We start from the raw sequence: 23,558 nt of genomic DNA, 5'->3' as shown, positions 1-23,558 counted from the left end.
ATTAAAATCAAACTAAAACAATCTCTGTTGGATGATATTTGGACTCAAATTCACTTTATTACACTTACGATGGTTAATTCGAAAGATATCTTCGTGAACAAATGACAAAGTGAAAGCCAAGAGTCTGTGTTTTGGAAAGTTTGCAGATATTGGTTCTTCTATTAATATACCAGGCCATTTGTTAAAAGCTATTTTTGCATTCTTATAATTCGAAGGATAACAATTTTACATTGAATGGCCAAAATTTGTAAGCTGGCATGCTATTACTAAATGAACACTACTTTGTTGACATCGTCATTTGCACCGCGCGATTGCAATCTAGAGTCGTAGTGTCGTTTTGAGACAATTGTTATAGATTTTGAAAATGACATGTTTCAAAAGCTAGTTATTTAAGTAGGAGAATCCAAGTCTATGTAAAATCCACATTAAAAATTCATACTTTCGATGTGGGGTGTAAATCTTATACCTTGCAATGGGAACAACGAAAATAATCTACATGTTTTGCAATGGACTTAGAGTATCTTCAAAAGACTATTTATTTTTAAAAAATATATATATTCTATCATTTCGAGAACATTTATAAATTTAAAAGGTTAAAATTTTGAAATATTCCAACAAACTCTTTATATTTAATATTTAATGTTATTACTCCAAAAATATTTATGATTTTTCTATATCTTTTATTTTAACTAGCTTTTCTTCAGATTATTTTATTATTTTTTCTACATTGAAATTTAAAACACTTTGAATGTATTTAATTATGGAGAGTGAGTTTGGCTCTTTAAATTAAAATGCTAATTTAAAAAGTCTCTTGAAACATAATTTTAAATATTGACTCTTTAAAAGAGATAGCATATTACATTTAAAGAGTCTTTTAGAAATACTCTTACCATCCTCTTTTTCAATCCTATTTGTGATAATACTATACTCACATGTTTCCGTGTATTAGGTAGAATGAAAACTACTTTAAACATTTAATAATCGTGCTTAATCTTACCCATTCAAATCATGCCCTACCCATATCTACCTTTTGTTTTCAATATTTATTGTACTTAACTATCCCTTTTAGAATTGTATTTAATTTATCAATTTTAAACCCCTTTATGAACTGCTTTTCTCACGAAGTTGCTTAAAACATAATTAATTAATGATCACTATGTAATTAAGTACTTTTTTGTTTGATTACTTTATAAAGGCCAAAAGTTGCTTGTCAAACTTAGTAGCCGGATTTCGCGTACGATTCCTCGATTTTTCAGACAAATTAAATTATATAATTTGAGAAACTATGCTGATACACTTAGCAATTTGTCCTTGAATTTTGTATTTCTTAATACAAAGATGTGAATAAAGAAGAATGGGCAGGCCAACAAAGATAGAACCTCGATATTTTTCTAGAAAACTTCTACATTTTTAAAGGTCAAGCAAACAAGCAAAGTATTTTGCTAACTTTTTTCTTTTTTGTTCAATCGAGATTACAAAAATGTGATGAGAGTGCGATGAAAATATAAGATCTTAAAATTTTAGTCTTCCTCAAATACTCGAATCTAATTCAGTTCTACATTTAAAAATAGGAGACTTCATAATTATATTTGTCACCTAGTAGTGAACAATACTGTATAAGATGATAGAACATATTCTTCTTCAATTTAAAGTACCATATTGTGATCGGCAAGGCCACCTGAAAAGGGATGAAACATAATTTTTTGCTTGATAGTTTTAGAATTCAAACATAATAAATGGCAGTTTGACCAGGAAATTATATATGCACAAAGAACAAATACAAGAATAGAGCAAACAAATCAATATTGTTGTGTTACAAATTACAATCCAGAGGCTACATGACAAAAAAATAGGTTACTAACTATGATGAGTATAACATGAGACAAAAAGAAGGGGATAATTTGCGCCAAACTAATGCATCAAGCATGAGATCGAATTGTAAAGGAGATTTTTGAAATCACTAAGTCACATTTTAAAGTACTTCTTAGAAAGAAAATGACTTTGAAGCAGCTTCGAACATGATATACAGATCCCGTGTGTACCTTCTTTATCATCAAGAGGAAGAATTCAGAAAACAAACACAACTGTGTAGTTTACAACTAATCCCTGCATTTTTGTATAGCGTTAAAGGTCAAATAAACTGTGGAAAATATCTAGTGTATTTGGAGAAGGCATATAGGGTGAAACAAAAGTTGGAGGACTGGGAATTAAACTGCTCTCTAAATAATTTTTGTTACTGTGTAAAACTGGGCTTAAATCATAGAAAAAGTTAAGTGGATTCTGATCAGATGAAGGGGAGAAATATTTTTGTGGAATAGATGGAAGAGAAGCTGGATTAGGAGATAAAATACCCTGAAGTTGCCTGAAATTGCTGTCAATTTCTGTGCTAATATTTATCCCTTGAACCATTTCCATGTCATTAAAAGCTTGTGGTAATCTTCTTCCTTCTGGTGATTTAGTTTTTTCTATAGAAGCAAAACGTGCAGCTGGAGATACTGAATCCTTTTCTTGAAAAACTGAGGAGGAACTAGAAGAGGTCGAGGTTGAATTCCGGCCGGTTAGACGTTGAACCAGTGACCTAAATTCATTAGGATTTGCATGGATTATCTTGGGAGAGACGGTGTAGATTATGACCGGTGGTCGAGGTGGTGCTCGAGGCGGCTGCTGCTGCTGCTGCGGTGGTGGTACTGGTGGTTTTCTGATCTTGTGGGAGTCTTTACGTACTTTTAGAGGTGTTGGACGAGGTCCTTGGAGTTGGAGCTCCCTCCTAGGTGACCTTCCGGACGGGAATTCTGATGTGTCCATGGCGGTGACAGGTGGTTCCGGTGATTAGTCAATGGTTGGAATGGGAGGAGATGGGGGCGGCGGAGGTGGTGTTTTGGTGTGGTAATGATGATAAATTGCCTTATTTTTCTAATGCAAACTAAGATGAATATTTAAACAGCGGCACTGGTCAAAGGAGCAAACGTATAAATCAATTGAACTTGTGCAATAATTGGCCAGTTGTGTCTCTATATATATACAAACATACGCGTATATATGTAAACATACACATCATATTCATTAATTATATACTGATGCATCCTAGCTTTGGGCCGATTCGTTGTGTTATAAATGTTTGAACTTGTCAAGAATTACGTGTATTTGAGTTCAGAAATATTTCACTACGGTAAACAGTATATTTGACAGGATTGTAAGAAATATAGTCAAATAATGTGTACTCCAACCGATCCCCGATCATACGTGCATTAGTAAAATTGCTTTCTTTTAATAATTTTAAATTTTTTCAAGAATAATTTTATTTTTAGTTACTGGATTGTACATTTCAAAAGACAGTAATTATCATGGTTTTAATAGAAGTTTCTTTTGTCTTTTTTGCTTCTTTGTTTTCAGCTCATGTTGAAAGTCTATTCCTAGATACATGCATGTGCAATTTGTCAAACAATGTCTTTTTGACTATTCATTTTTTAAATTTTATTTTAAGATTAGCCTCAAATTACCTTTTTCTTTTCAAAAAAAAATAAAAAAAGGGAAAAATAATTCTCTAAATCTCTAAACACGTTAGTTGAGTGCACGCACAAACATTAGTTGAATGAGTTCACATTTGTTAACTTATACTATTACAATTATTTCAAAAATAGGCTAAAACATTGCTTTTGGTTGTAGAAAAAAATATATTGAACTCCCATTTAACTTCCTATGAATTGGACAAGAAAATATTTTATCTAAAATTTTAACAAACAACCCTTAATTAAATTATTTTGATAGGACAAGAAAATAAGTGGTGCATGCAAATGCAAGTTGCTTGTGGCCAGATTGCAACATTAATGATATGGACAGTCCAGCCGCACGAGTTGACTCGCTAAACTCACAGTGACTTCTTCTCCAAACTCTATATCAGATTGACCAAATCCATGGCATATTATGATTTATGAGCAATGACATAAATAAATATTGAAAAGAACAAGGTCTTTCTTCCTGGTCAAGGTCTGGTTTGGCCTTGAAAAGTTCGAATTATCTAGGTGCAAAATTAATTGGGATGCGTGTTAAGGTTATCTCCATCTTGGGTCAAAACTATTTATATTTTTGGGTACATTTTTTATTGTTTTATTTTTCTTGACTTGGTTAAGTATTTGAATTTTGGTTGAGATTCTTGATCTAGTCGAGAGATACGTTTTTTATTGACATATTATCATTTTTATTTCTTATTGTCAAAATTTATATTTAAGTTTGAATGTTTATATTTTTACTATAAATTTCTTTTGTGCCATCATATTTTAATTGTACAAAAGGTCGTATTAATATTTGTTCCTTATTGACTTTATGCCTCTAATTATTTCTATTTTGTTGCATTCTTATCATTGATTTTTTAATTAGCGCATCTTGCCTATGGTGATGGTTTTAGCTCGAAAGGCATGTTAAATAGAGTAAAACGATTGATTTATTTGTCATATTTATTAATTAAAAAAATGTGTTACAATGACGTAAAAAAAACTTAGCAGTCACCCATATTTTGAGATCTGAACATTTTGCTAAACCTTTTATATAGTGAGATTTAATGAAAGTAGTGCTAGAAGTTGATTTTGTCTCATTTACGCCCGTTTGACAAGGTAAAAATTACTTCTAATATTAAGTGCATGTTTAGTGTGGCTTACCTTAAAGGTAAGTAACAAATGTACGACTTATTTTTTATGTAAACACACATATGGTCAAAATAAGTCAAGATAAGCCACTTTGAACATGTTTTAAGTAGTTATTTCTGAGCCTATTTAGATAACTTTTTAAAAGTGTTTTGTTTGATTATAAAAGTTTTTAGATGAAATTAATCCAAGATAACTTTCTTTGAAGCTCCTCTACAAAAACCAGAAGCGAAGTTATCTGGTAATTTAATTGAAAGTATCAAATAAGTACTCTGTTGATGTCAAAATTAGCAAGAATAATTTTGAACCAACTTTAAGAAAAAAGGCGATTTATGCTTAGAAAATATCACGAAGATGTGATAGTGCCATAAGTCGTTATCTGAATTTTCTGTACCTTTACAAGGGTCATATTCAACTATTTATACATAGTTTCAGCCGAAATTACATTAAATCAATCAAATCAGCAACAATGCCGAGCTCGGAATCGGGTCGCCAAATTCTCCTGTGATTGGTCAATGAGGCCGGTGGTCACGTAATGTATTACCCAGGTAATGATGACCTGTAAGGAACTGAAATTCAAGGACTTCAGATTGGTTATCCCGAGCGGCGATGACATCACCTGTGGCAAGTGTATTTGAGGGTGATGTGACAAGGGATAATCATGATGTTTTTCTAAGATAATAGCGGGTGAATCCGACCTGAGAGTGTGGGCCGAACTTATGTTTAACTGAGGTGGGTTTTGCGAACTTGTTTTTACCAGATTGGAGTTCGGATGTCAACAGTTACCCCTCAGGTCAGCTCTACTGTAGGGGGGCTGACCTCAATGATGATTTCTCCAATAAGTTCATTTATGGTTGTGACAAGTGTCATCTTTTGAGGTGGATAAGCTGTACGCCATTTATAAGTAGCTTCTTCAGCAAGCTTGGCCAAAACTACGTCGTTTTGCCTCCCAGGCCTTTGGTCTGTTGATATTTTCCCTCTATTTCTGGATGAATGGCTCAGATCACGCCCTCTCATCTTTCCTTTCTGTAAATTCGATTTTGGTCAATCATTTCTCTTCCTATTTTGCTGATTTTACTCTCTCAGATATTTGGGCGATTTCCCTAAGTTCGTATTCCCGTATTCGAGTGAGGTCATTTTCTCAGTTCGTCTCCCAGGTATCCTTCTGTTCTTATCTGCTGCCTCCTTTCAGTTTGTGCTTCTTTTCTTAGTTTATACATGAGTTCGGATGAGTCTAGGTTCATTCCTGGGGCAACCAGCAGAAAGAGTCAATTTCCTTCTCGACGAGTTCGTTTTCTAGTTGTAGGGAAGTTTTTACCCCCATTCCTATTTCTGTAGTTAACCCATCTGACCTAGGGCATCCTGTGATGGATTTAGGACGTGGGGGTTCCAAGGGAGCAGGGGAGTCCAATAAGGATGTTGAGGAGAGTAATTTCGGGGAGTGGGGGGCGAGCTCTTATAGGTCGGTTGTGACAGGGGATGTGTTGGCCAGCTGGCGAGCTAAGTACGCCATTCCTAGTTCGGTAGTTATGATAATATGAGAGCCATCTGACTGAGCTGACACTCCTCCTGAGGAATGTGTTGCTCTGAACTTGGCTATCCCCAGGCCGGCCTTAGGCTTCCTTTTCCTAGGGTGATTCGTAAATTCGTTTCTTCTTGGGGCATAGTTCCCACGCAGTTATGCCCTAACAGGTGACAAACCTTAATAGCCACCCTTATTCTGTGGGACCAAATGGGGAATCCTAAGCTGAGTGTCTAGCAATTCGATTCTCTATTTACTTTTAAGGAGGACGGGAAGAACTCGGGCTGGTGGTACACAAGCGTTAGGCTCAGACGGGAGGTTCTTTGGTGTTAGACACCCCCTCCTCAATTAAGAAATGGAAGGAAGAATGGTTTTATGTACCGGGGGAGTGGCAGTTCATTCTGCCGAGGTGAATAGGGAGGACGTGGTTCCCAGGCTTTATCATTCGTTATGTAAGTGTCTTTTTGGGTTTTAGTCCTTTAGCAAGGAGTATGTTTGACGAAGTGCTGACCTCGGTATTGTTCTTTGTGCAGATTACAAGAAGGAGACGTTAACCAAAGATACTCAGAGAAGAGCTGAGAAAATAAGATCGTTACCTAAAAAGCAAAGGTCATGGAAGTTTGTAATCTCAGATTCGAGCTTATACCGGGCCAGACTGCTGCAAGTACGAGCTTCAAGTTCGGCTCCATCCAGTTCAAGTAATATTTTGATCTTCATTCGCGGTTATAATGTCTTTATGCATATACATATTTTTTGAGCATTTCATTTTTCTCAGGTCATCAGGACGAAATGCGGGGCTACAAGGTAGCTAAGGCGGTTGCTGCAGCAAAAGGAAAAAAGAGAAAAGTCCCAGAATGGATGGAGAGTCGTTCTGAGGAGGTAGAGGAGGAGGTTCCGTTAAAGAGGAACTGATCTGCACCCTCGGTATCACTGAGAATTCCAGAGGTAGTGCCTTTGTCGAGCCAGACCCTGCCGTCTCCCTTGTTGTCATCCCTGGTTGCCCCTTCTGCTGTGGGGACCAGTTCTGCGAACGTGCAGGATCGGTGCCCAGATTTACAAAGGCTGAGCTGGGAAAGTCTGGTGGGACATAGATCGGAGATATTTCTGGACTATCTTCGAGCTCCTTCTCCTTCCAGGGGCATGACTGCCGCGCTCACTTCGCCTTTGAGGGAGTCGGCCAATCTACTTACTCGAAGCTAGGGTGAGAGAGAGCAGGGCTATCTAAACGAGATGCCTATTGGCGAGGCTTTGGTCACTACTTAGCTCCATGGCCACCGATCAGTTTTGTACATGATAGCAGTGGCGGATGAGGTATACCTCTTGTTTTTTTTTTAACTAATTTTATAAATACCTTAATGACTTACTTGGTTTTTGATTTCTGAAAAATAGGTGTAATCCAAGCTGGACAAACTCATATAGGTAAAAGATCAGGCCTTCAACCTTTACAATAGCATGGAGGCTGAAAAAGCCCAGTTCGCTTTGAGGGAGAAGGAGTATGAGGAGAAGCTGAACCATATGGGGATCGAGCTGAACTTCAGGCTCGATGTCGAGGAGCGACTGATTGAGGAGATCAAGGCGTTGAGGGCCTCAAAGGAAAAGGCCAGAGCTCGGGCAGAAAAGAAGAGCGGCAAAGTTAGAGAGGCTATCCAGAAAGTACAAAAGGCCAATGAAAGGGCGAGGCAGGCCACAAAAAGGGCTGAAGAGGCTGAGGCCAAGATTGACAGGGCGGTAGAGGCTTGGAAGGAGTCCTCCGAGTTTGATGTGGTGGCCCAGGATGTGTACGTGGTGGCCCTGGAGGAGTTGGTGAGGCACATCAAGAAGGAGAGGCCTGATCTTGATGTGGCCTTTCTGGATGAGGCACTGGAGGGACAGAAGGAGGAGTTGCGAAAGTTGTCGGAGTCTGCTGGAGTCCGGGTGTTACCGGCAGCTCAGGATGTTGAAGATACTACCCCTGTCCCCCAAGACCCTTTGGCGATTTAAAAAACATTGATTTTTTGGTTTTCTTAGACTTGCGATTTGAACTTTGTTTTGACTGTTTACGACATTTTGTTTTGGAATGGATAATTTGTTTATGTTCAATATAGCTTTTCTTCACAGACTTTAGCAAAAATTGTAAGAGTGTTACAATAGTGTGTAGAATTACTTTGAATGAATTTTGCTTGGTTGTGCAGTATTCGCTTTCCAAACCAGGCATATATGTTGGACATTTTTACTAAGTGTAGTACCACGTACGGCCTTAGCTCGTCCAATCGTGAAGGGCAGGGCTCTATAGGTTCCTTAGAAGGGGAGATTCCTTAGGAGAAATTTTCTACTAAGTATCGCAGCACATACGACCTTAGATCGGGTTGCGTATGGAGCAGGACTTAATGAGATTCCTTAGGAGAAATTTTCCACTAAGTGTCGCAGCACATACGAACTTAGATGGACCTCCGTATGGAGCAGAGCTTCATGAGATTCCTTAGGAGGAATTTTCCACAGTGTCGCAGCATATACGACCTTAGATCGGCCTGCGTATGGAGTAGGGCTTAATGAGATTCTTTAGGAGGAATTTTTCACTAAGTGTCGCAGCACATATGACCTTAGATCGACCTGCGTATGGAGCAGGGTTTAATGAGATTTTGACAGATTGGTGAGTAAAATGTTCAAAAGAAATGGAAAGTTCCTTTTTATTGATGTGATTGACGTTACAAGAGGACTTTTTCCATTTACTGGTAGTACTGCTTAAGGTGTTCGGCATTCCAAGGGTGGAGTAAGGATCTACCCCCCAAGTCTTCCAGTTCATATGGTCCTTTTAGCAGGACCTTCGTTATCAGCTAGGGACCTTCCCAATTCGGACCTAGGCATCCACTACCGATCTCTCTTGTTGGGAGGAATACTTTCCGTAAGACAAGGGATCCTACCTCAAATTGTCTTTTCCATACTTTTTGATTATAGTACTTGGCGTTTCGCTGTTTGTAAACGGCATTTTTGAGTTCGGCGTTGTTCCTTTTTTCCTCCGTTAGGTCGAGTTCTGTGCGAAGAGCTATGTGGTTCCTTTTTTCGTCGTAATCAGTTATGCGCAATGAAGGAATGTTGATTTCTAGTGGGATCACGGCGTCTATGCCGAAAGCCAGTGAAAACGGGGTTTCTCCTGTGCTTGTTCTTATGGTAGTACGATAAGACTATAACACACTGGGGAGTTCCTCAGCCCGTCCTCCTTTAAACAAGTCGAGTTTTTCTTTCAATGTGTACTTAATAATCTTGTTAATGGCTTCGACTTGGCCGTTTGCCTGTGGATGGTTTGGTGATGAGAAACGTTTCGTGATGCCGAACTCTTCGCAGAAATTCGACAGTCATGTGTTGTCGAACTATTTTCCATTATCCGTAACAATGGAGTGAGGTATGTTGAATCTGTAGATCACTAATTTCCATAAAAAGTTGGTTGTTTTCTGTTCGGTGATGGTGGCAAGGGGCTCTGCCTCGGCCCATTTAGTGAAGTAATCTACTGCGACGATGGCGAATTTTATACCTCATTTTCCAACGGGCATGGGTCCAATTAGGTCAACCGCCCATTTTGCAAAGGGCCAAGGTGATGTCTCTGGGTTCAGTTCGCGCGGTGGAGTGTTTATGATGGGGGTGAGGCACTAGCACTTATCGCATCTTTTGAAAAATTCAAGGGAATCTTTTTTTATTGCAGGCCAAAATTATCCTTGTTGTATGATCTTATGGGCCAGTGAGAGTCCGCTCGAATGGTTTCCACATATTCCTTCGTGAACGTCTTGCAGGGCGTACTGGGTTTCCTCTTCGTTCAAGCATCTGAACAAGGGCGTGGAATATCCCCATTTGTATAGTATATTATCGATGAGAGTGTACCTGGCCGACTTTGTTCGGAGCTTTCTAGCCTCTGTAGAGTTTTCGGGGTATTTTCCAGTTTTCAGGTAACCGATGATCTCATCCTGCCAAGTTGGTTTGGGGTCTATCATCATAAGGACCACTTTATCAAGCTCGGTGGACGGTCCTCACTGGTGGCTAGGCGGGCCAATGCATCAGCATGATTGTTCTGAGATCGGGGAATTTGTTTCACTTGGGTGATTTTGAACCTTTCAAGTTCTTTTTTCACAACTTGTAGGTAGTTGTCCATCCCGTCTTCTTTCGCCATATATACACCGTTGACCTGATTCACGACTAGTTGGGAGTCACTGTGTAGGATTAGTTCTGAGATCCCTAGTCCTAAGGTCATCCTTGCTCCAGTAATAAGAGCTTCGTACTCAGCCTCATTATTTGAGGCTTTGAAGTCAAATGGGAAGGCTTCACAGAACATGCGGTGATCAGGGCTGATTAATACGACGCCGGCTCCAGATCGTTCTCCGATAGATGAACCGTCGACATAAAGTTTCCAAGGGATTTTTTCTGTTGTTCTTCAATTGGGATGTTGTAGAACTCAGAGACAAAGTTGGCGAGTGCCTGACCCTTTATGGAAAAACGAGGCGTGCATTTGATGTCGAATTGTCCGAGCTCCACTGCCCATTTTACCATTCGTCCAGAGGTGTAGGGCGTTTGTAGCTTTTGCCTCAATGGAGAGTTGGTCAAGACCTCAATGGGGTGTTCCAAGAAATATGGCCTCAGTTTTCACTGTGCCATCAGCAGGGTGAATGCCAGTTTTTCTACAGCTGAATATCTGAGCTCGGCTTCGTGAAGCGTTTTGCTTACGTAATAAACCGGATGTTGAAAGCCATTTTCTTCTCGGGTTAGAACGGCACTAATGGCGTGCTCGGAAATAGATAAATATATCTTCAAGGTCTCACCTGCCTTAGGTTTTGAAAGCACCGGAGGTCGGGCTGGTTGTCTTTTTAGCTCGTTAAAGGGATCCTGGCATTCTTTGGTCCATTTGAACTTCTTTCCATCTCGTAACGTGTCGAAGAAGGGTTTGCAGTGGTCTGTAGATTTGGAGACGAACCGACTGAGGGCTGCAACCCTTTCGGTTAAACTTTGTACTTCTCTAGGTTTGGTTGGAGGCTTCATTTGGATGATAGCTTGTATTTTTTCAGAGTTCGCCTTGATTCCTCAGTTGTTTACAATGTAACCTAGGAATCCTCCAGAACTGACCCCGAAAGCACATTTCCTCGGGTTTAACTTCATTCCATACTTCCTGAATATATCAAACATTTCGGTTAGGTGTTGACAGTGGTCCTTGGCCTTGATGCTTTTGACCAGCATATCATCAACGTACACTTCCATTGTTTTTCCGATCTGTTGGGATAACATGGAATTCACAAGTTGCTGGTAGGTGGTGCCAACGTTTTTGAGACAGAATGGCATTGCTCTGTAGCAGTAAAGACCTCGATCAGTTACAAACAAGATATGTTCCTGATCCGGGTGTACATCGGTATCTGGTTGTATCCGGAATACGAGTCCATGAAGTTGAGTAGCTCATGTCCGGGGTGGGGTCCACCATTTGATCTATTCTCGGCAATGGAAAGTTGTCTTTGGGGCATGCTTTGTTTAGATCGGTGAAATTTATGCATACCCTCCAATCTCCGTTGTGTTTTTTCACAAGGACCGGGTTCGCGACCCACTTCGGGTATTTCGTTTCACGGAGGAAATCGTTGTTCAACAGCTTTTGTACCTCTTTGTTGAGTGTCTCATATCTTTCAGGATTCAGAGGTCGTCGTTTTTGCTGCTTTGGCTGAGTTGAAGGATCCACCTGTAATTTGTGGCATGCAATATTAGGATCTATTTCTCTCATGTCACTGTGATCCCAGGTGAAGACATTGAGGTTCTCTTTAAGAAAAGCCACAATCTTGCTTCGGGTGGAGGGCTATAACTCGCACCCGACTTTGAGTTCCTTTGTTTGGTCCATGGCACAGACTTGAACTCCTTCTAGTTCTTCTACGGGTTCTCCGCCTTTGATCTTGGTCATTGGGTCTAAGGGAATAAGTTCGGATTCCCATATGTTTGCCATATGTACCCCCAGGGACCTGCGTTGATGGTTGGCACATGTATTCCATTGGCATTTTTCGACGAGTTCCTTGTTTCCTTTAACTTCCCCCACACCATGGCGTGTGGAGAACTTGATAGAATAGTGATATAGGGAAACTGCTGCTCTCAGGTTGAAGAGTGGGGCTGTCCCATTATAGCGTCATAAGGGGAGGGGGTGTCGAATACCACGAACTCGGAGTTCGTCTTGAACTACCGAGGTGCTAATCCAGACTCAACTTTGAGTTTGATCGATTCTTTGGTAGAAGTCAATGCTCCGCTTAATCCTAGGACCATATTTGGGTATGGTTGAAGAAAGTTAGCAGGGATACCCATCCATTTAAGGGTGTGGCTAAATAGGATGTTCAGAGAGCTTCTTGTATCCACCAAGACTTTGGAAATGGTTACCCCAGCTACAGAAAATGAGATTACCATAACTCTGTGGTAAGGGTGTGGGTCCGCCTCCTTCTCGTCAAAAGATAGTTGCTCGTCTGTTACTTTTTTGAGATTCTTTTCCGTTATGCCTATCTCCGAGAGATCTGCAACTATTGGTCTCTATGGTTTGGCTTCCTCGACTTGTGTGTTCATCCTACTCCTCAGCGTGTTAACTTGTGGCCTTGGCAGGTCAACGTTGCAGGCCCCTGCAGTAGCTTGATCCCCTTGGATAATTCCAGTCCCGCAAGGGGTGGGAAATTTCACGCAACAATGATAAATTGATGTGGCAGCCTTTAGTTCGTACAAAATGGGCCATCACAATATTGCATTGTAATTGGAGGATAAATCGACCACCACAAAATCCGCTAAGATTTTTCTTTGGCGAAGAGCTTCGCCCAGCTCCACACTAAGGACTATCTGACCTAGAGCTTCGATAGGATCCCCAGAAAATCCCTATAGCTTCCTTGGATACGGTTGGAGGTAGCGGACTGATATTTCCAACTGCCTCAAGGATCGTGAGTACAGTATGTTGATCGAACTTCCATTGTCCACTAGAGTACGGTGGACTTTTACTTCGACGACCATAATTGTGACCACCAGGGCATCACTCTGGTTTTGGAAGATTCCTTCATAATCTTCTTCCATGAACCAGAATGATTCAGGGTCAATGCCGGTCCTAGGGATTTGGTTTCAGTAGTTCGGCACGGTTTTTGCACTTCGGGCTTGCTTTCGCCTAGCCCTTCTGGATCCTTTAATATACTGATTTCCACCCACCATCATTTTGATTTCGGCATGTGGAGGTGGGTTACGATTAGGGATCCCTTGTTAGGCTCGTGTAGGGGCCCCTTATAGCTATGGCTGCTACATTGTAGGTCGATCTGCTTCTTTTGGCTTGGCAACAAACTCCTGTAATCAACCTCGTCGAATTAAGGATTCAACTTCCTCTTTTAAGTCTCGGCAATTATCAGTATCATGGTCCATCGTCCTGTGGTATCGACAGTATCGTCCCTGGCGTTGTGCGGCCTATCCGTCCTTTAGGACTATAGGTCTACGAAATGCTTATTTTGTATTTGCTTGCGTGAATACCTCTTCCAAGGAGGCTTTGAGTGGGTGGTACTCCCAGAACTTGTATGGCTGAGTCCTGGGACGTTCTCTTTCTCTCCTGTCCTTCTTTCTTTCTGGTTGAGGACTGCAGCTTGGTTTTTTTTCTTTCACCACACCACTGAGGTCAATTTCGCGTCTTACTTTCTCTTGGTTAGAGGTTGCTTCTTCAGTGCTTATGTATTTCTCAGCTCGGTTCAGGAACTCGTGATAAGTCCTTGGACTGTCCTCGTATACTGACCACCAGAATCTTGTTTTGGGTCTTAGTCCTGCTAATACGGCGATGAGTGCCGTATCGTCAGATATTTTTTCCACTTCCATGGATTGCTTATTGAACCTATTCAGATAGCTTTTGAGAGATTCACTTCTTCCCTACTTGATGCTCACCAGACGTTCTTTGGGTGTAGTTCTAGCCTTCGAGCCCATAAACTGGGCCAAGAATGTCATGGCTAGGTCATTTCAATCTTTTACCGACCTTTCATGTAGTCTCCTAAACCACCTTTGGGTTTTGTCTCCTAGAGTCAGGGGAAATGTCCGATACATGATTGCGTTGCTTGCCCCCTATAGTTCCATCCACGAGGTGTATTTGTCAAGGTGACTGAGGGGGTCACTATCTCCTTCGTATGCGGTGACCTGGGGAATTTTCAATTTTTCAGGCAGTGGTGCAATAAGGACATCCTCGGTGAAGGGGGAATGTCGTTTGGTTTGGTAACCTTCTGTGTCACCTTTGTTTTTAGCCTCCAGTTCGGAGATGCTTTTTTAAGCGCGCTTAGTTCAGGTTCTGTTTGTTCCAAAGGACGTTTCAGGTCGATTTGTCCTTGCGTAGAGGTCAGCAAGTGATGGGTCCCCAATCTATTCTCACCTCAAGTTCCTTGCTTTTGATCTCGTTCGTTTAGCTTCTTGATGATTCTCCCCTTGAAAAGTGGAGAGTCCCCCTAGTGGGGGGATGCCTTGCCTTTGTCATTAGAGGGGATTCCACCTCGATATCTGGTGGAGACGAATGAGCTTGGCTCCTATCTAGTTGTCCTACTGCATTTCTCAATTTTTCTAGGGCTTCCCTCATTGCGATCATTTGAGGGTCCTGCCATTGTGGAGAACTCAGTGGTATATTCTTTTCGTGAGGGTGTGTGTGAAATGGATTTTTGAAACTTGAGCTGTGACTCATGGCTCTTGAAATTTTATTTTTATTATTATTATTATTATTATTATTATTATTATTATTATTATTTAATGGAGCAAATGGAACTATTTTTCACAATTAGGACCCTTCTTCTAGCGCCAAACTGTTGATGTCAAAATTAGCAAGGATAATTTTGAACTAACTTTAAGAAAAAAGGCGATTTATGCTTTGAAAAGATCACAAAGATGTGATAGTGAATTTTTTCTACCTTTAGAAGGGTCCTATTCAACTATTTATACATAGTTTCAGTCGAAATTACATCAAACCCTACTGCATTTCTCAATTTTTCTAGGGCTTCCCTCATTGCGATCATTTGAGGGTCCTGCCATTGTGGAGAACTCAGTGGTATATTCGTTTCGTGAGGGTGTGTGTGAAATGGATTTTTGAAACTTGAGCTGTGACTCATGGCTCTTGAAATTTTATTTATTTATTTATTTATTATTATTATTATTATTATTATTATTATTATTATTATTATTATTATTATTATTATTATTATTATTATTTAATGGAGCAAATGGAACTATTTTTCACAATTAGGACCCTTCTTCTAGCGCCAAACTGTTGATGTCAAAATTAGCAAGGATAATTTTGAACTAACTTTAAGAAAAAAGGCGATTTATGCTTTGAAAAGATCACAAAGATGTGATAGTGAATTTTTTCTACCTTTAGAAGGGTCCTATTCAACTATTTATACATAGTTTCAGTCGAAATTACATCAAACCAATCAAATCAACAACAGTGTCGAGCTCGGAACTCGGGTCGCCGAATTCTCCTGTGATTGGTCAATGATGCCGGTGGTCACGTGTCAATGTATTACTCAGGTAATGATGACCTGTAAGGGACTAAAATTCGAGGACTTCGGATTGGTTGTCTCGGGCGGCGATGACATCACCTGTGACAATTGTCTCTGATTGATAGGGCGATGTTACAAGGGGTAATCATGATATTTTTCTAAGATAACGATGGGTAACTCCGACCTGAGAGTGTGAGCCAAACTTATGTTTAACTGAGATGGGTTTTGCGAACTTGTTTTTATCAAATCGTAGTTCGGATGTCAACATACTCCATTGTGGCTGGAAACCTGTTTATGGTCATTGAAAGAGATGCATTTACTCTGGTGGTATTGCATAAATAAAGTGGCATCTATAATTATATCAGAGAATACTACCATTTTATGTTAGTGTAATTGACTCTGCACATATTCTTAGCAATTTCTTGATTTAATTATTGAATCATGTTACATATTAAGACATCAAAATGTTCGTTGGAATATATTTGGTTTTATCAGCTGCTTTTTTATTTTTATTTTTTATGGTCTATATTCTTTAGAAATGGTTAATAACCAAAAAAGTATAAAAATAATTGATTTTATCAACTTTCAAGTTTATTGATGTATTGCTTTCTTTTTATTCGTGTTGGACTTAAGATTGAAAACCTCAATAACGCTCCTCACCATCCTGGTTTTGTTTGCACTTCTTGTTGGGATTCTGGTATAGTCGGCGACGGGTTTCAATATAGTCTTCAATTGCAATTTTATTAATTGGTGAGTCGATCTTCATGAGTGACTTTGTGACTCTGTGATATGATGGTCTGGAAATATCGATCTCGATGGACAAGATAACATCTAGAGAGATATTTCCACCGGAGAATCCTTTATTGTTATCGCAGGAGAGTTGCGATTTTTGGGAGTACTGTGGTATGCCTAGTTGGATTTAAACTTAGTTCTATGAACATTTTAGCTGACAATTCTTGTTTGTACAGGTGAAGTTTATTTAGAGTGCGTTTGATTAGCTCTATTTTTCATGAAAAATATAGTCGGCGACGGGTTTCAATATAGTCTTCAATTGCAATTTTATTAATTGGTGAGTCGATCTTCATGAGTGACTTTGTGACTCTATGATATGATGGTCTGGAAATATCGATCTCGATGGACAAGATAACATCTAGAGAGATATTTCCACCGGAGAATCCTTAATAGTTATCGCAGGAGAGTTGCGATTTTTGGGAGTACTGTGGTATGCCTAGTTGGATTTAAACTTAGTTCTATGAACATTTTAGCTGACAATTCTTGTTTGTACAGGTGAAGTTTATTTAGAGTGCGTTTGATTAGCTCATTTTCCATCCAAATTTGATTAACAATTTTTTTCATGAAAATATTTTTTAACTTTTGGTCATATGACTATATTTTTCTAAAAAAAAAAGAAAGAAAAAAAGAAAGGGGAAAACGTTGTCTTCTTGAAGGGGCGATTTTTATTTTTCAAGTAATTCATTCTCTCTTTTTGTCTCTAATCTATATCCTCTTTCTCATCTACCCATCAATAAAAAAATGATAAATATAATATTTACTAAGTTGAAAATTAAATTAATCGAACACATTTAATTAATAATTTTCATATAAATAAATTATAGGCAATTGAATTGCTTAGAATTTATTTTCTTTCCTTGCAAATTCTATACTTGCAATCAAACACACTCTTATAGTTATTAAGTTCCCATCTATAAATATACTGATAACTACTTTTAATATTTATCAATAAAATAAAATTAGGGTTGGACGAAACTCTCAAATCGAACCGAACAGTTCTTCTTAAGTTAAATATCTGGACGGGTATCTGAATCAAGAATCGACGGGTTTAGTTTGGTTTTCAGTTCTAGATCAAGAACCGAAAAACTGAATCTCCCTAATTTTTTTAATTAATTTTTTAAATAAGCCAAATTATTTTATTTTTCTAAATAAATTTGCTAACTAGATAATTTAGTTAAAACCCAAAAATATGATTTTCCTATTTCTAATTTTTGGTTCAAAGCCAAAATAATCAAATTTACCTAAGTTTTATCCAAATCTGTTACTCTACCATATTGTCGTTTTTACCGTTCTGGAGAAATTGAATTGACGCTTGACAACACCTCTCTTAATTATTTTAAACTCGCTATCTTCCTCTTCTTATGATTTTAACAATCATATTTATGAAGAACTCAGTAAAGTGAGACGCAAAGGATATATAAGATTGGATTACATTATTTTGTAAGAGCTAAGATTGAACATATCATTAGTAGAATTAATGTAACTTTGTAAATATTAAAAAATTTAATTATAATACGGAACCTGGGAATCGAGCCGAACTGAACCCGAACGGTTCCATAATTAAATTCGGATCCCACGGTTTCACTTCCTAAATACTTAAAAATTTCGGGTCCAGTTCGGTTCTAACGGACCGTTTCTAGCCCTAAATAATATTATTCTGTTTCCAAGGGTGGGCATGGGGTCACCTGACCCCTGAATTTGGTATATTTTTATTTTTTATTTATTTTTTTTTCTTTTCAAATTTTTATGTTTTTATCTTAATTTTCGAAGTCATTATGAGATATCAAATGAAATCGAAATATTACATTCTTAACATCATTTCGAAGTGCTCACGGCTTAGTTTTCTACATTGTTAATGATGCTTGAAACGGCTAATTATAGCAAATGTTATAGCTTGTCAGAATAGGTCATTCCAAACTAATATTTTGAGAACATGTTAATTTTAAAAATTCTCCAACCATCATACGCTAGCCAAATTCACAAATCTTCTATGTCATCTTGAAGCTCATTTCAAGAACTATATCATAAGCATACCGAATGGTCCAAACAGATATCGAAATTAGTTAAAGATACATCAAACGTACTTCTTAAAAAGAGATGTACAACTCGTATTTTCTTTGAAAATTTTCAGTTATTATTATTTTTTATGATACAAATTTTCAATATAATTTACTTCATTTTATTAAAAAAATTACATCGGATATAACATCAATTTTTTTTTTTGAAATTTTACATCCGAATAAGTCATACCCATGTAAATTTTTGAATGTAAAATTATATGGGTTATATTTTTTTGGATGTAAATTTTCACAATTTTTTTGCAAGTTCGATCGTACCTCTAACTTTAAATATCTGCATCTGCTTTTCTAGTTCATTTTGACTAGCAACTAAAATGGTTAAAAGTCAGCAATTTTTACACGCATAATAATAAACAATCGACAATTTATAAAAATGGTGGATGCAATTGTTCTTCAAAATTAGACCTTTAGTTTTGCAATACTCGGATCAGCGCAAGGCTCTTGTCTCCGTCTACTTTTGCATCATTGCATGTGGGTCTCTATTTTCTCTTTCAGTGACCCCACCAATCTTTTGAACCTATAATGAGAAGCTTGTTTAACACTTATCACTCCATTACTTGAATTGAACAGATAACGAAAATAAGTTGTCTTTACAATATAGTACAATATACACCTGATGTGTCGTTAATGTGATTCCGTCTTTACATTCTTTCTAGCAACTACTTTTATTCATGAGAACCAAAGTCCCCTTCTCGTATCTGGTCATGAACATATAATTTCGGTACATATGTGTCCAATCAAGTGGTAACCACTCGTTTCTCCATTGATTTGTCTTTTTTCATTTTGAAGTAGTTTTTGGATGATAAAAAGTTGACAGAAAATGACATCCTTTGACAACCTGGTGTGGAGAACCTATACTGTTGATATGTACTACATTAAAAATTCGACTTGTCTATTCTATGTTCTCCAATGTTTTTACGTTTCATATCTTATCCCCATGACATATCCTTAATTATTCACCATGAAAACCAATTTTTTAAACCAGACTGAGCCGGAAAAAAGATAAACGTCCATAGTTAGAATTTAACTTGGGTCAAAATGCAATAGGGAAATTCACCTTGCATTTCATAATCTTTACAAAAGGTGGAATAAATATGTTTAACAGAGTTTTCATAATTTCGATTTGTTGTTGACTTCATTGAAATGGTGATGGTTTAGAAAAGAGGAATGAGTACATAATTGTACTGAAGGTACATGTCCACCTAGACCAATTGATAAAAATCAGGGTCCCATGTTTCTGTTCATAAGCTTTGCCCTAGTTTTAGGGGCAACTGCAGTCCCGGTACCGGCCCTGATTCGAGGACCCTTAACGAACAGTTATTCTACGTGCGGAGAATGTTGTTGATAAGACATAATTCTATTTATCAAAGTATACTTAGCAAAATGAAACACATAGCTCACCTCAAGATGGAGAGCTATGACTACTTTCGTAAATAACTTACAAGATCTAATGCATGGTGTTCATTCAAAGAGTTAGACCAGAAAAATGATAATAGCCTTTGGTTCATACAAGTTTGGAACTTATGACTTCAACTACAGCTAGCTAGCACGAAAATAACGAATTATTAGCTCTGCATAACCATCAAATTTTAGTGGCAAAAATCAAATCTATCTCCTATCAAAAAAGTTCTATGAAATGCATATGGTGTTTCCGATCACTATTGGTTTCCTCGATTTATTGCCAACTTGATAGTTTGACCCTTGTGGGCTTGCTGCATCAACTGTTTCATTGACGTTCATTAACTTTTTTATGACATGTTTTCTAACTATTATTAGCATTGTACAATAACAAGAAGAAACTGCATCAATCCCAGAATTCTGTAAAAACATACATGTAAGTATTCTGAATTGAATGAGGCTTCTTGTACATTCTTTGCTTGACACGGAGTTTGACACTCTATTGTTTTCAAATGTTTTCAAAAATGGAGTTGACGGAAAAATGTGTTTTTTTCAAAAACTGTCCAATGTGATATCGTCACGTAGCACAATGTAAAACGTAATGTCAAATTCAATGTATTTGTAGCATGATTCTTCTGAATTATGGGTAATCCAAAGTCTACATTTCCATATTGATGCCTCGTTAATTAACCAGAGAATGCAATGCAGTTCTTATTACAAGTAGTTATTCTTATCATCAAATGCTTGTCTGAGACCAAAATTCTTTGATTTTGTACTATGCTTGGGTATTAATTGTAAACCCAAGCACAGTACAAATTTTCTATGCTAATTAAATAATTATTTTGTGATGCAACTTAGCTTCATCCAAGAAAACAAAAGAAACATTGTTAGCTGTTTCCAATAAAAACACGAAGTCTAAGAGCAAAATTTATTGTTTTCGATAATTGAATTTAGCCAGGATTTTAAATGAGAGTCACAAGATATTGCACCATCACTTTCTATATATGAAAACTAAAATCCATTTATGTTTTGTTTCAAGGCATCTCTCTATATTTCCTGCTCAACGTGCAGCTGCTTTCTTGTGAACCATTTTTCTTGAATTTAAAATCCATCCTTCATCTAATTCTCTCTTAAATCTTAATAATACAAATCCATGTTGTTTCATTTCAGCGTTCAGAATTCTTTTATTGATATTGCTATTTGTAACTATCTTACTTCTGTTTATATTCTTAATTCAGAATTTGGACTAAAAGAAGATCGTGTGCATAGAGGGAGGTGCTGTTTTTATTTATTTATTTATTTATTATTTTTTTATTCTTGACAATTTGTTATCAGCTTCTTATGCATAATGCAGTTGACAGAGTCAAGGTATCAACCAGCACTAATGGAGGAAAAAGAAGAACTCGAATTCTCTGAGCAATTTGGCAAGATTGATGAAGATTTTTACTGTAAGAAAACTCCAAAAGTTTTCGCAAGTGAATATTCCGAGAAAAGTTCACTATTAAGAGAAGAAGAGGATGATATCAACACAATGAAAAGTTTAATAAAGCAACGAAGCTTCGATCTAACGAAGGAATTCCCAAGAAAAATTATGCGCAAAACGAAGTCATTAAGCAAGCGTTTTTTTGGTTAATATTGAGGAACAGGTAGATAGCGTAAATGGTGGCTTTGATGAAAAAGACTTGCCACTAAGTCTGTCTCACGGGAATGAAGAAATAAACTTCCTCTCAATTGATGATTCCTCATGGCCTTCTGAAAGGTCATCTGAGATCACGAGACGAAAAAACAGGTTACACGTTTGTTCGCAGTACTGGACAAGATAATGTACAATTTCAAGCTTGTTTAGCGTCCGTTTGACCTCCTTTAAAACTCATTAAATTATTTTTCCTACCACTTTCAACCCTCCTTTTTTAACACAAGTGGGGCCCATGTCCACCACTTTTCTCATCCATTGACATTAGTTTATCTCAGTCAAATGAACTATTGAAGTAGCTAGACAGAAACACCCTCCAACATCAATGAAATGATAGAAGACAAAATTTACCCCTCATTCAATCACCCTTATCCACATTTTCACTGGTTAGTGGTTGGGAGGATATTACCATCATTTAGGCATACAAAGTGAAGTGTACCTCCTATTGTTATTATTTTGTGGGCTGCCTCACTATTTCTTGCCGGCCCAAAATGTTTGAGTAAACTTGGGCCCATTATATTCCCGGGTTGCTAAAACTCGTTTCACTTAGAAGAAGCATGAATGCCTCATTTAAAGGGGGTGGAGATCAGTCGTCCACGTGGCTAAATCTCGTCCCTTGGTATTTGATGTTTGGCTGTTTAGATACTTAACTTGGTTTTGGCCCTAATTTCAGTGAAAATACCGTGTGCCCTTTCGCCTGTTTTCTTCTCTCTATGTGAAAGATTAGGGTTCTTCGTTTCTTTACTGTAAATCCAAATATTCTTGGTGTTCTTCTCAATTTGATTTCTTAGTGATGTAGTATGATTGTTGTAGTACAGTCTATTAGTGATTGAGAGGTTGTTTTGGGTTGTTCAGTGTAAAGAGGCGAAAGGGAACTTGAAGAAACCCTTGGTTTCTTCGTACATTTGTACTATTCTCGATTGATATTTAGTGTATATTGAGCTTTATCACCTTTTGGTGATGCTCAACGGGTGACTAGGCCGAAAGACTGAACATTCGGGCCCTTTTTTAGGGGTGAAACTTATCTTTGTGTTCAATCTTTATTGTTCTGTTAATTTACAATTTTCTACAAAATAATCGATCTGATTTCGATTCTTAGTGATTCGATTTAACAACTGGTATCAGAGCTACCAATTTTAAAAACTTTCTGGCAAAAAAAAATGATTTACGTTTCTGGTTCAGATCTGGGGTTTTCTTGGAATTCTTTAAAACCTAAAGTTGTATTTTTAATGTGATTCGTTTTAACTCGTCGTGATTTACTCTAACTCGTTATTGACTCTATTTGATTTTTTGTTTCAAACAGAGTTGAGTTCAGTTGAACCAGTCCGGTCCTTGGTGAGTTCTTGACTCACTACTTAGTTCACACTGAGTCTTGGTGACTTGTTGACTTCTTGGTTTTGCATTGGGTTTCTTAGTCCGGTTCTCACGTTCCTTCATTGTCTTTCTTAATTCTGAAACATTAAAGGTTTCAGATTCTGATATTTTCTTGAACCCCCTATTATAAAACTGTAATTTTCAGTCTGTTTAGCTTTGGTTATTAAGGTAACTAATCTTCTACTGCTTACCTTTGTCCAAGATCTCCTACGAGGATATGAGAATCTGAGGAAGTAGTGGGCTGCTGGATTATCACCCCTTAAATCATTTTCAAACTGATTTATATCTGCTATTTTTAATTACCTTGTATACTGTATAATAAGTAGATATAAGTGCATTTCTGTTTATGCATATTGTTATTATTCATCAAGTCATCATAAACCTAAATCTATATACTTTGTGTATTGCATATTTGCTGTTTTGTGTATATATCTGTCATCATGTCTACTACACATAAATTTGAAATTGAGACATGGAATGATACCGAAGATTTTAATCTCTGGCGCCAGAATATGAGGGCTTTGTTATTACGCAGAGATGTGCTACTGTTCTTGATGGAACTTGGGCTGCAGAAACTAATGCTTATAGGAGACA

The 23,558-nt window shown here is 37.8% G+C and overlaps 1 protein-coding gene across 1 annotated transcript; it reads right to left on the bottom strand.

The window, feature by feature from the left end:
* Positions 1-1,778: 1,778 nt before the first annotated feature.
* LOC111408740 (protein MKS1-like) lies at positions 1,779-2,968 on the bottom strand. Its single transcript, XM_023038502.1, has one exon. The coding sequence runs from the start codon at positions 2,803-2,805 to the stop codon at positions 2,125-2,127; it is 681 nt and encodes a 226-aa protein (XP_022894270.1). The 5' UTR covers positions 2,806-2,968; the 3' UTR covers positions 1,779-2,124.
* Positions 2,969-23,558: the final 20,590 nt, after the last annotated feature.

This window comes from Olea europaea, chromosome 14 (genome assembly GCF_002742605.1).
Source record: "Olea europaea var. sylvestris chromosome 14, O_europaea_v1, whole genome shotgun sequence".
Classification (NCBI taxonomy): domain Eukaryota; kingdom Viridiplantae; phylum Streptophyta; class Magnoliopsida; order Lamiales; family Oleaceae; genus Olea; species Olea europaea.
This window is presented reverse-complemented; position numbering and strand designations above follow the sequence as displayed.

What these genes read in the sequence shown, in the direction of transcription:
- LOC111408740 (XM_023038502.1), bottom strand. Translation starts at nt 2,805, where the DNA reads ATGGACACATCAGAATTCCCGTCCGGAAGGTCACCTAGGAGGGAGCTC.